This window comes from Mustela nigripes, chromosome 7 (genome assembly GCF_022355385.1).
Source record: "Mustela nigripes isolate SB6536 chromosome 7, MUSNIG.SB6536, whole genome shotgun sequence".
Taxonomy (NCBI): Eukaryota; Metazoa; Chordata; class Mammalia; order Carnivora; family Mustelidae; genus Mustela; species Mustela nigripes.
The window spans coordinates 10,891,420-10,905,934 of NC_081563.1; the positions used below are offsets into that span (position 1 = coordinate 10,891,420).

At 38.5% G+C, this 14,515-nt stretch overlaps 1 protein-coding gene across 1 annotated transcript in view; it reads right to left on the reverse strand.

Annotated features, from left to right (window-relative positions):
* The window catches only part of NBAS (NBAS subunit of NRZ tethering complex), a 317,167-nt gene that overhangs the window by 254,492 nt on the left and 48,160 nt on the right, over positions 1-14,515 (reverse strand). The window contains exons 10-11 of the mRNA XM_059405174.1: positions 11,774-11,912; positions 4,273-4,341 (exon numbers count right to left, since the gene is read on the reverse strand). Coding sequence (XP_059261157.1) covers positions 4,273-4,341; positions 11,774-11,912 — 208 coding nt within the window. The remainder of the gene's footprint in view (positions 1-4,272; positions 4,342-11,773; positions 11,913-14,515) is intronic.

Here is a 14,515-nt window from a genome sequence, read left to right on the forward strand (position 1 = left end):
AATCAATCAATCATTCTCAAAAGCATGGCTAACAAACCTGGGAGCAGCAGAGGCGGGGGAAACACTGCAAAAGTCTGTAGGAAAGAGAAAGTCCTTGGGAAAAAAAAAATTGTCCAAGCCAATATTCTTTATAGAAGAACATATATAGCTTTTAATATATTCTTTGGAAGATAATATTATATGGCAAACAACCAGCAGCTCGTTATTTGGAAACATATGAAGGCCATCTACAAAAAGCCCACAACGAACATCATAGCCAATGCTGAAAACCTTTTACTCTAAGACCATGAACAAGACCAGGATGTCCACCTCGCAACTTATATTCAACATAGTACCAGAAGTCCTAGTCACAGCAATCAGATAAGAAATAAAAAGCATCTAAATTGGTAAGAAAGAAGTAAAAAATTTTTACTATTTGTACATGACATGATATTATATATAGAAAATTCAAAAGAATCCACAAAAACTACCAGAACTGATAAATGAATTCAGTAAAGTCACAGGATACAAAATATACAGAAATCTGTTGCATTTCTATACACTAATAATGAAGTAGTAGAAAGAAAAGTTAAGAAAGCAATCCTGGGGCATCTGCGTGGCTCAGATGGTCAAGCTTCTGCCTTCGGGCTCAGGTCATGATCCTAGGGTCCTAGGATCAATCCCCATGTTGGGTTCCCAGCTCAGTGGGGAGTCTGCTTCTCCCTCTCCCTCTGCCTCTCCTCCTGCTTGTGCTCTCTCTCTCAAATGAATAAATAAAATCTTAAAAAAGAAAAAGAAAACAATCTAATTTACCAAAACAACACCAGAACAACAACAACAAAAAAAACACCTAGGAATAAACTTAACCAAGGAAGTAAAAAACCTGTACCCTGAAAACTATAAAACACTGGTGAAAAAAATAGACAATGACACAAAGAGATGAAAAGATATCCCATGCTCATGGGTTGGGAGAACCAATATTATTAAAATGTCCACACTACCCAACCCAAAGCAACCTACAGATTTAATGTAATCCCTATCAAAAAACCAACAGCATTTTTCACAGAACTAGAACAAATAATCCTAAAATTTATATGGAACCACAAAAGACCCCAAATAATTAAAGTAACCTGAAAAAGAAAAAAACTAGATGTATCACAATCCCAGAGTTCAACACAAAGCTATAGGAATCAAAACAGTATGGTGCCGACAGGCACACACAAACACGCGCGGGCGCGCGCGCACATACACAACACACACACAGACACACAAAACCACATAGATCAATGGAGGAGAATACAGAGCCCAGAAATAAATGCAAGTATAGAAATTCCTCAAAAAATTAAAAATAGAATTGCCATGTGATCCAATAATTCCACCATTGGGTATTTACCCAAAGAAAATGAAAACACTAATTCAAAGAGATATATGCGCCCCTATGTCTACTGCAGCACTATTTAAAACAGCCAAGCTAGGGACTCAACCCAAGCGTCCATCCATACACAAATGGATAAAGAAGATGCAGTATATTGTAAATGTTGGAATATTGCTCAGCCACAAAAAGAATGAAATCTTGCCATTTGCAACAACATGGATGAATCTAGAGGATATAATGCTAAGTGAAATAAGTCAGAGAAAGGCAAAATACTGTATGATTTCACTTTATGAGATTTAAAAAATAAAACAAAGAAAAAAGAGACAAAAACACTCTTAAATACAGAGCAAAACTGGTGGCTGCCAGAGGGGAGGTAGGGAGGCAGGAAACGTGTGAGATAGGTGAAGGCGATTAAAGTGTCCACGGATGATGAGCACAGAGTAATGGATAACATTGCCTAGTCATTATGCTGCACACCTGAAATAACACAACACTGTTAACTATATTTGAATAAAAATAAAATAGGCATCATAATGCCAATAATGCAAGCTTCCTGTGAGACCATGTAAAAGTACATATAAGCTAGAAAGCTTTCACAATAATAGGAAATTATTAGATAAGCCACATGAGGCCTTTCAGCTCTACAATTACAGCGCAAAAAAAAAAAAAAAAAAAAAATCTATCCCCCATAATTATTTCCGGGCTAGGCACTATGAGGTACAAATAAGATAGTACGTAACATTCAGATATTTACTGAAGGCATTGATTTAGGAATACTAATTTCATAACATCTTTTTAAGGATCCTGGTACAATGTGCCATTAAGATAGATCAAAATATAAGGAAATGAGTTGTCTGCTTCTCCTTTGTGCTCAATCACAGAGGGTACTCTGATTGAGGAGAAAAAGCCACATTCCACACAAGAGAACTGCCAATAGTAGGGTCAAGGCAACGTACAACTGAAGTTCCCGGGTGGTAAAAAGGTTTTTTGTTTTTTTTTTTTAAATGGTCTTTCTACACTGGTTGAATAGTTACATTTGCTTATTAATATCCCAAATCAACTAATAAACATAGTGTCTAACAATTACACAGGATATAATACAAAGGAGAAGCATGAGTAGCAATTCCCAAATAATTCCTGTTCTAAACGTACTACAGCTACGCTGGTCCAAGTGAAATAAGCACCAAATACAAACAGCGAGCGTCTGTGGGTCCCGCAGCCCAGCCAACCAGAGTCCCAGTGCTACTCTCTGACCCTTCCAGAACTTGCCACATGATACTGCCAGCCTGGAAATGCCGAGAGCTCCTCCCTCTGCATGAGGAACTCTTACTTCCAAATCAACTATCCCCTCCAGAATGAAAGGCTCCCTCTTCCACACCTCAGTGGTACTTCATATGATGTGACAAAAGGGGTCAGAAAACATGTAATATTGTGCTATTTCACCGCTTCTCTAACCTTCTCCCCCACTACACTGAGGGCTCCTTGAGGAAATGCAATGCCTTTTATTTACCTATTTATTCTCTGCTCTAACATTATGCCTCAAAGGAAGTGTTTGCTGATTGATTGAAAAAAAAAAAGAATAAACACTGAAATGACATGTTATTGTTTTATTATAGTCAAAAAAATAAAATTAAAAACAAAAAACAAAAACATAGTGAGCCCCTTAACTTTTGTTAAAGACAGTAACTTAGGAGTAGATTCTACTCCTGAAATCAACATTGCACTGTATGTTAACTAACTAGAAGTTAAATTAAAAATACAAAAAAGAAAAAAGACAGTCACTTAAATAGTATTAAGGAGGCCGGGGAAAGGATGCAGGGAGAAAAAGCAAAGTAACACTCTTGTGCACTAAATTGGTAACAGACCCACAAAGGCAACACAGTAAATTAGAAAGAACCGAGTACAAGGTAGAGGCCAAGTCACTTGATCTTCCATATGTTTCTTCATCTGCAAAATGAAAACAAACCCCAGGAACTGACAGCAGAGAATGCTAACAGCAAAATAGCACAAAATACGGGATTCAACAAGAAAGTGACTTTCCAGACACAAACAGTAGTGGTACTGCTTGCTTTACAGATAGCACGCCAAACCAATCCAGAATATAGGATTTAGCTGAAGTCAAGAGCAGAGAAATAACTAGAACTCAAAATGTTAAATATATTAAATACAAACCCAGCAACAAAATGCTCCTCCTATTTCTTATGATTTCTGTATTTTCTGATGATTTCCTTCGCGTTAGTAAAAAAAAATTGAAGAAACAGAAAAATGAGGTTGTCCGGTTCTCCCCAAAACGGGAAGAGAATGATCTGATGCCTCCATATGGGCTAAGACTCTTGCGAGAGCCAGACACAGAGTGAATAGAACCTTCGCCGGCAAGAGGCTGCTCCTGAGTGTCTCACTCGCATCAGGATGAAACCGACAAACATCCTTCCCACAGAGCCATTCATCTCTTACTGAGGAAAAAACAATATAACAATGGTACCTGAAGCCCAGAATCAACAGGGCTTGTTTCTTCTAGGAGCTTCAATAATCTCAGATTTTTTTTTTTTTAAATTAACAAAACAAACTGAAAAGGATATGTTGTGGACAAGGATACAAAATTCACAAGTACTGTAAAACAAAAAACTTCAGATAATATAATGATCCCAGGAGATTTCTTTGGCTTACAAACCCAGATTTAAAAGGACTAGGTTCATTCTTTTTTTTTTTTCTTTAAGTCTCCTTATTGAGATAATGATATATAGTAAAACCCAGAAATTCCAGCAAACAGTCCCATGAATTATTACTTACATATATGCCCACATAGTATGCAATTAAGAGCACATCCAGATGAAGTATATTCAAGGTTCATTCAATTATCCTTTAAAGGTACTCAGGATGAAAATATCTGAGAAGCACGGGTTAAGCTGATGAGTTACCTGTTCTTGTCCTGGGCGACTATAAAACTTGACACTTAACATCCTTAATAATCCCAATGTCTTTGGTACCTGCAAAATAAATGCACATCAGACAAAGAAGAATTAATGGAATGCTTTTTCACTGTAAAAAGTCCTTTAACATGAAATGCAAACTATAGCAAACCTAGTTCTTTAAGAAATAGTTGAGAAAATAGGGGAGCCGGGATGGCTCAGTCGGTTAAGCCTCTGCCTTCAGCTCAGGTCATGATCCCAGGGTCCGGGGATCCTGGGCAGTCTGCTTCTCCCTCTCCCTCTGGCCCTCCCTCCCCAACAAATAAATAAATAAAATCTAAAAATAAAAAAAGAAATAGTTGAGAAAATCATCAGTAAGTGTCCAAGATCTTGGTGAGACTCTATTTTTATTTGGGAAAAAAGAAATCCAAATGGTAAATCTGTCAACATACACCCATACTCAAATGTTTTTTTTTTAATGTTTTGTTTTTTAAATGCACACATAACAAGTCTATTACAATCTATGTGAATTAGAAGCCACTCAAGCTCTTCTCAAATGAGATCCCCCAGGTTATCATTTTCATCCCATCATCATTATGGAAAAGTCAAAATTTCTAGTAGAAATTTCATTCATAAGGAATTGATCCTATGCTTAAAAAATACCCCCCCAAAAATCAACATTTAGAAACCAGTATTCAAAATAATATAACACAAGACTATTTATCTTTAGATTTAAGAGATACATTTACAAAAGCAAGAGGGAGAGAAGGCAATAATTTAAGAAATGGAAAACAAGTTTTGTTGGAACTGCAGAGAATTTAGTACACTACTGAGGCAACATCAAACAGTACAACTGCTGGGGAAAAGTTTGATTGTTCCTCAAAAAGCTAAACGTGAAACTACCATTTGACCCAGTCATTTCATCCTAAGTATATACCCAAAAGAATGAAAAACAGGTATTTAAACAAAAACACTATATCAAACAAAAGTTCACAGCAATACTATTAAGTGGAAACAACTCAAATGACCATCAAAGAAGGAATGAACAAAATGTGGTATATCCCCACAAAGGAATACGTGCAGTCATCAAAAGGAAATGAAGCACTGCTATATGCTACAAGTTGGATGAACCTCCAAAATATTATGCTACATAAAAGAAATCAGATACAAAAGGTCACATATTTCATGATTCCATTTATAAGAAACAGAACAGGTAAATCCACAGAAATAGACTAGTGGCTGCCAAGAGCTGGATGGAAGAACAACAGGGATTTTATACCTTAATAGATATAAGGTTTCCTTTTGGGGTGATGAAAATATCCTGGAACTACATCCTGGTGGTGGTTCCACAACACTGTCGATGTACTCAATAACAAGTGAATTGCATCCTTTAAGTTGATTAAGGATGGATTTTATATTATATAAATTTTCCCTTAAGAGAAAAGGGCAAAAAAAGAGTGCTGTTTTGTTGAGGTTAAAATTTTCCCTACTAGAACTTCGAAATAGCTAAAGCCATTAGTGATGGCCTAGCTCCATATCTTCCAATATTTCCTCCAACAAAAAAGAGTAAGAAGATAAAATATGAAGTGCATGGCTGACTCTGTCAGTAGAGTGTGCAACTCTTGGTCTCAGGGTCATGAGTTCAAGCCCCATGTTGGGTGCAGATATTACTTGGATGGATGAATGGATTGATGGATCAAAGGAAGGGAGGGAGAGGAAGAAAGACTTGTTGATCTACAAGAAAACCATGGCCTCAGGGGTGCCTGGGTGGCTCAGTCAGTTGGGTATCCACCTTCAGCTCAGGTTATGATTCCAGGGTCCTGGGGTCGAGCCCCAAATCAGGGAGCCCGCTTCTCCCTCTCTATCTCTGTCTCTCCAATTACACACGTGCTCTCTTTCTCAAATAAATGGAAAAAAAAAAAAAAAAAGTGCCCTCAACTTAACTTGAAGACTGAAGATAACCCAAACTTCAAAATAATTTTAAGTAGAAAAACAAAAGTCACAAGTCCCAGTTGTCATCTCTACTGCTCCTTCCAACTCCCATGTCCCCACGACACCTACCACAAGGCCTGGTGGTGAGCAAAAGCAGACTGTAAAAATACTGCAAGGCCTGGGAAGGACAGACAAGGGAAGGTAGCCAAGGGATATAACATCCCTCTAAAAACATTGTCACAGTTATCATCTAAGAAAGCTCACCAGACATAGAAAAAGATACGAATTTATACATTGAAAGAGCAAGCAAGGGTACCTGAGAAAATCAGTCCCCCTCCCAAAAAAATCAACTCCAAGAAATATCCCAGGAAAACTATTAAATTTCACACAAAGAAAACAAAAATCCTCAAGGCAATCTAAGCAAAATGGCCAAATAACATTTGTATGTTATTTCTATGTTTCCCTTTGTAGGGAAAATAATTTAAGGTAAGTGAGAAGTTTCAAATTCCACAGACAAAGTAAAGCAATAATGGAGTAGTGGCTATTTTTTTAAGTTCAATGAAAGAAATGGTAAACTAAGGATTTTATATCCAGACACGTTTTCCTTCAAATATTCAGGCTATTAGACAACAATTTTGAAGATCCAAGAACTTAAGGACCCTTTACCTATGAGACCTTCTTAGAACGTCTACTAAAAGAGAGGCACCTGACTGGCTCAGGTGCAGCTCCTGATCTCAGGGTAGTGAGTTGAAGCCCCAGGTTGGGTGTAGAGATTATTTAAAAATAAAATCTTAAAAAACAAACCAAACCACATCTACTAGAAAATAGTTTCATCCAACCCAGTGATGACTGGGGACATTTCAACAAAAGAAATAACGGCATTCTGTAAGACACGGACATCGAAGACTAAAGAAAGGTGAGGATAAGGTAGAAACTAACGTGCAAAAATTACAAGTTTGTCAACGTAGCAATAACACAATTTTAAAAAGGAAGAGAACAGAAAGGGAAAAAGGAAAATCAACTGATTTTTTTAAAAGCAATTAGCAGGGATTAAAGAATACCAACAGGAGCGTCTAGGTGGCTCAGTTGGTTAAGCATCTGCCTTTGACTCAGGTCATGATCCCAGGGTCCTGGGATGGAGTCCCGCACTGGGCTCCCTGCTCAGCAGAGAGTCTTGCTTCTCCCTCTCCCCAAGTCGTGTTTTCTCTAGCTCTCTCTCAAATATATAAATTAAAATCTTTTTTAAAAGGAAGGAGAGTGGGGCACCTGGGTGGCTCAGTGGGTTAAAGCCTCTGCCTTCTGCTCAGGTCATGGTCCCAGGGTCCTGGGATGGAGCCCCACATCGGGCTCTCTGCTCAGCAGGGAGCCTGCTGCCCCCTCTCTGTACCTGCCTCTCTGCTACTTGTGATCTCTGTCTGGCAAATAAATAAATAAAATCTTTAAAAAAATAAATACATAAAAGGAAGGAGAGGAGGGAGGGAAGGAGAGGGAGAGAAAGGGAGAGAATGAGGGAGAGAGAGAGAGAGACAAAAGAAGGAAGCCAATAAAACTGATAAACGTAAAATACTGGAGGGCACTGATAACATCACCAAGATAGTTTCTGTGAAACGCTGGAGGTAAATTCCCACATAAGTGAATTCAAATTCAAGAGAGAAAAGAAAGAGGAAGTGTAAACAAATACAGGCAGCTCTTGAACATGTTGAAGAAAGGGAAATAAATGGAGGTGGTAACAGAATTTAGCGGGGTCTAAATCCCCCAAAACCTAATGAAAACAAATAGTTTTTATGTTGGAAAAATAAAAGCATGTTGTATGCTGGTAAATCTAATTGACAGGAAAATTCATGATGCAGGAGAAATATCAATAAGCAAGACTGTGAGATCTGGAGGACAAACAGATGGGTTGGTCTTAGTTGGTACAAAGACAGTTTGTGTGTAAAAATGAGAGAAAAGGTACCGTGTACAGACAGAGACACAGGAAGGGGGTGGGATCCTGTGAAAACATTTCTCTGATTATTTCTAATTTCTGAAGGAAATGAGATTTCGCAGGGAAACAGGATTCCAAAAAGCCTGTGTTCTTCCCACAAAAACATCCTTCACCCAAAAAGCAGCAATGTCAGTAACATAAAAATTAAGTTTTGTTCATTTTTATATATTTTCTAAAATCCTGGTCTTAAAAATACAAACAGATAATAATTATGAACACTAGAGATCATTTTATGGCTTACCAAGGGCCTTCACATATATTAGCTTGTTTGTGTCAAAAGCCTTACTACACAAGTGTTAAGTGATAAACTAGAATTCCAATCCCAGACTTCTGACTCCCAAATCTGGGTTCTCTCTTCTCTCCCAGTTACTGAAGTACAGAATGCAACTTTACAGTGTACTGCCCCTATTTGTGGATATGGCTACATCCTCCAGTACAGTAAAACCCCTTGAGGGATGCTACCTTCCTATTACCAGAGCAGTGATTCAATGTTGAACAAATGAATAAATAAAACTATCTCACATTAATTTGGAAACTTTAGTCAGTGCACATATTGAATCTTGCAAAGTCCCTTTTTACAACCTAGCAGCCTTGTGAGAGACTAGAATGTATATGTCAGCATCATTTTTTCATCAATATCCACCCAACACAATAGCAACCTTAAACAAACGAGTTTGATGAGGGCAGTATCTGCCACTGGACAAAAGAACTAATCCTGTAATTCAAATTACTTCAAGGCAGGGGCAGGCTATGCAGAATGACTGTAAGTTTAGCAGCAGGACACATTTAATAGCCACTAACGTAATTAAAATACACTTGCGGCATTTGAAGAAATTAATCATACAGCCAAGCATTCAGTTTGCAATTTAATGTTTTTCCCCACTTATTCTGTCAGTGCACAGGCAATTTTCTTCTAAGAGACTGCAATCCCGGAGCTTCAGCTGGAGAGAGAAGGACCATAGCAAAGCAGATTCTAATACTTCAGTGAGGAGCAAAGTGAAAGCACAAGAGAATCAAGCCAAGGTGAAGGAAGGTTTCACGGTATGCGACCATACTCCGGGACTCTTCCTTTCCCAGGCCATTCTGTCACAAACAGGCCCTGTTATCCTGTACTGAAATGGACTTCCACCATTTGCCTACTTCATCTCTCCTTGTATTCTCCACACTTACCTATTTTTTTCTTTCTTTTTTTTTCCCCCTCAACCTTTAATTTTGACAAATCTCATAGCTATGGAGAGGCTGAAGTGAATGCACAACAAAACACCAGTATGCCTTCCGCTCGGACTCACCAGTTATGAACGCGTTGCCACGCTTGCTTTATCTCTGTGTGCGTACACACATCTTTTAAATTATGGGTCTGACTGGGGCACCTAGCTGGTTCAGTCACAGAGCGTGCAACTCTTCATTTTGGGGTTATGCATTCGATCCCTGTGTTGGGTATAAAGATTACTTAAATAAAACTTAAAAATTACGTTTTTGACTAAACCATTTAAAAATAAGTTGCAGACATCACACTTTGATTCAAGAGCCAAAAGAGTTTCAAAGTCCAAGATCTGTCCTGGTGGATATCACAGAAAAAACTACAAGCTGGGTATGGATTAAATCAGAGAGAGAAACAGGACTAACCCTGCAAAAGCGAAATAGTATATTTAATATGTATAAACAACTCCTACCTCTTTATAAATTATGGGATAATCATCAGAGATAAATCTGACAGGACCACTGATCTGTATATAATTTCAATGGGGAGCGGGGAAAGGTACTCAACAGTGACTAGAAGATCTGTTCCACCTCTGTTCCCCTATTTTTAGTTCTGGGGTCTTGGGCTCCTTTTCTGTGAAGTGTGGCTACTAACACTCAATCTAGACTTCTCCCTGCACCCTGCAGAAGAAGAGGCAGGATCTAGAATGGATAGGGGGGTAAAGCATGGAAGGAAAAGCACAAAACACAGTCCTCGATTATAAATTCATGCAGAAATACAAACTGTTACCAGATCTAGTGGTATAAAAACCAGTAAGGTGAGCTAATTAAAAAAAAAAAAAAAACTACTTTGTTGGGTTAAATTCACAATCACGTACTTCAAAATATGTCAAAAGCTAAAGAAAAAAAAAATGAATGAAGCTTTCAGTCATTGCTTAAGAATTCTTTTTAAAAGTACTTCTTCAGGGGCGCCTGGGTGGCTGAGTTGGTTAAGCAACTGCCTGTGGCTCAGGTCATGATCCTGGAGTCCCGGGATCGAGTCCCGCCCTGAGTCCCACAATGAGTCCCGCATTGGGCTCCCTGCTCGGCGGGGTGTCTGCTTCTCCCGCTGACCCCTCTCCTCTCATGCTCTCTCTCTCTCTCTCAAATAAATAAATAAACTCTTAAAAAAAAAAAAGAAGTACTTCTTCATTATTTCCTTTTTTATACCAAACTTTTAACCATTTGTGGTTTTAGAGGATTAATTTAAAATCAGTGAATTTTAAACAAAAATAATAGAACAAATAGATACATTCACTGCAGGAAAAAACAACATGACACATTCACTTAAGTCGTGTTTTCCTTTTTTTTCCCTCATTCGAGAAGTATCTGAGTGTCCACTACATGGAAGGCAATGTGCTAAGCACAGGATTACTAATCGTGATTGAGTGCTTGACTTCCAGCAGTTTGCATAGGGAAACAGTATTTTATCTTGCCTTTCTGGACACACAGAACTACTTCCCAGGGCCCTTGAAGGTAAAAAGGACTACACGAATAGTTAGAACACATGAACTTGAGCACAGGTAATGTTAGTTCTAGTTTGAAAAGTTCCACCTTTTAACCCTCTTCTTCCCCTCCTATTAACTGAAATACTTGAACCTCAAGAGGCTGCCAGCCTGCGTGGATTCTCTAGTCATCACTTGGAACAAACTGTCCAGGGGAGTCATGGCACCAAGAGAAGACTTCGCCACAAATAAGGAATGAATGGTTATAGGGTAACCCACAGAAACACCAGGAGTTTACATCTGTTCATGGGATGGTTTGATTATCACAGCAGAACCTAGCCTATACTGACTATTACAGCATACCAGAGTGCTCTGCTATAGAACAAAGGGATGAAAGGCTGGGTGTCAACCAGGTGAATGCAGACCAAAGTATTAGCAAGTGTGCCATGGTGGTAAACAACTTGAACAGGGGAACTTGTGCCGGAGTTTGTACTCTGACTCTGCCACTTACTAGCTCAGTGACCCAGGGAAGTTACTAAACTACACTGTACTTCCCTCATCAATAGACAGGCTAGTAACAATACCTACCCCAAGAAGTCATGAGAGTTAAGGGAGCTAATATACACCGCAGGAGTCAAGACAGTTGTCATCCCATAAAAAATGCTGAATAAACATTAATGTCTCAATAAGCAAATGCAAGTAACAGGATTCCTGTTAGGTTCTTTTTCTAATATCTGCCAATGCTGTTAATAAAAATGAAACCAAGTGAAACTAAAAACACTTTAGATAACTCTGATATTGGAAAGAAGTACTAAAATTTCACATGAAGTCACTTTCCTCACTTGAGACAAAGTACTTCATCCCGTTCCTGCCTGAGGCCTAGTCGCAAAGTGAACTGCCAGATACTTACTGCAGTGACCCGGTCTCCGCCACTGGTAACCTGCTTACAATAAGGCGATCCCGAAAGAACTCTCCAGGCAGACAGGCCATAGCTAGAAGCTTTTGATATGCCCACTTCAGCAGTTTCGCATCCACCAACCAGCAAAAGTCTAAAAAAAAAAAAAACACAGAAAATTAAGAACTGATAAATTGCGGTTTGAATAAGAGAACATCAAAACAAGGAGAGCAGAAGCAGTCACCTTCCCAAAGCAAAGTAAAGCAAAAGTACTATATATACTAAAATTACTATAAACTATAAATATAGAAGTTCATTAGAAGAAAAAAAAAGCAAATGGTTTTTCAATTAGATTTTTCATCTTCACTTATACAGAGGAAGGCTTAAGCATTCAAGTACCTGAAATCCAGATGGGAATTTTACAAAGAGTAAAAATGTTTGAAGGTTGAACACTGAACACTCAAAAAACTGTATCGACACCAGTGAACTTGAACACACAGACCTGTCACCCAGGCAGGTATCTATTCGTTACAGCAGTGGGTTGTATACAGTTACAAGTGTTAGCAAAGGCCGCTGGGAGAGCAACTCTGCGGTCTAACTACACTGAAACAAGACTATTTAACACTTTAGATGTACATTATGATCTGTTTACTGTTTGTTCTACTTCCTTAGCAGCTAGAGAGGAGGTACCAAGAGGGCAAATAGTCTAACATACTAAAAGTTCCAAGGCTCTGTGACACTACACAAACTAATAATAATAATAAAACAATAATAATAAAACCCATGATTTTTTTTTTTACTGAGTTGCAGACGATATATAACATATATTAATTCAGGTGTATGACACAATGATTCAAAATTTGTATATATTGTGAAATGATCCCCACCATAAGTCTAGTTAATATCCACCCCATACACAGTTTAAAATTTTTTTTTTCCTTGTGATGAATGCTTTTAAGATCTATTCTCTTAGAATGCAACACAGTATTTTTAACCAGTCACCAAAAACAGTCATGATTTTTAAAGTCATGTTCACTAAATCTGGCAGGGAACTATGTTATAGATATTATAATCATCCATCTAAGAAAGACAAAAGTTGGGAAGTAAAGCTCTGATCTAGTAAAGGAAGCACTACAGTTACCAGTGAATTATTTTTGTTCCCAATGACAATGAGGCAATATAGTAAGGGAAGAGACAGGACACAGGTTTCACTGGTCTTGTGCATCTGATGCTCCCCCAATGTGAACTACAACTGTTCCAAATGACAGAAAACAATTATAAAGCTCCTTTTAAAGCAAAACACACATAGTACTGTTATCACCATGTTCCTGTTTTATAAGAGGATGCACTCCATCACACAAGTCAGCCTTTCCCTTTTTCTAGACCATGCTCATATAAAACCAAACCTTAAAAAACGTCAGGTTCTGTATAGAAGTTGGAAGGTAAAAGAAAACAACACTTTGTATGGCTCTTCAGGGTTGGCATGTCAAAAGGATTTACTTAGAAGTAATCCAGAACAGGTGGGTGGGGGTGGCTATCTCTCTCATAGGTATCTGTGAAACAACATTGACCACGAAATGATTGTTGAAACTGAATGACTGGCACAAAGGAGTCAATATCTATTGTCTGTAAGAACAGACTTCAAATATTCCACAAAGAAATTTTTTTAAGTCAATTTGTTTATACAACAACAACAACCCTGGAAACACCTGAATGGGGCTCAGTTGGTGGAACAGGCATGGGACTCTTGATCTCAGGGTCATGAGTTCAAGCCACCGGGCCTAGAGATTACTTAACACACACACACATACACACACACACAAAACAGTCTTCTGAATAAATAAAAACGCAACAGGTAACTGAATATCTACATTTCTGAATTTAATCTCAATGTTTTTTCAAACAGGAAATATGTGATTCATAAAACATATCTTTAAAAATTAGTAACCTATAATTATAAAAAAATAAAAACACTGAGAATTCAACAAATCCCCAAAAGGCCAGGATAAAGCAGATTCTGATAACTAACTTTCCTCGGCTCAACGTACAACATATATTTACATTAACATATAATTCTTTTCTCAAGGAACTGGACATTATTTAATCTGCACTACTATGTCATGGAGGGGACCTATCCAATTTTCAGATTTAAAAAGTAGACATAGTTTTCGGCCTTTGCGTTGGCAGAAGCAAAGCTGCAACTCTCTCCAGTCATCCAGAACCCAGACACATGTCACCTGAGTTTGAGGCCAATGAGATCAAAGATAGACCTGAGGTGCACTCGGTAGCAAAGTCAGTGCCACGCTGGTCAAAATTGGCCCCCTGGGTTTATCTCCAAAAAAGTTTGGTGACAACACTGCCAAGGCAACTGGTGGTTAGAGGGGTCTGAGGATGACAGGGAAACTGACCGTTCAGAACAGACAGGCCCAGATTGAAACAGTACCTTCTGCCTCTACCCTGATTATCGAAGCCCTCAAGGAACTACCAAGAGAAAGAAGTAAGAAAACATTAGCAGGGTGGAAGTGTCACTTTTTTTTTTTAAGATTTTATTTATTTAACAGACAGAGATCACAAGTAGGCAGAGAGGCACGCAGAGAGAAAGGAAGGGAAGCAGGCTCCCCTGATGCAGGGCTCAATCCCAGGACCCTGGGATCATGACCTGAGCCAAAGGCAGAGGCTTTAACCCACTGAGCAACCCAGGCGCCCCATGGAAGTGTCATTTTGACGAGACTGTCAACCCTGTCCAACTGATGCAGT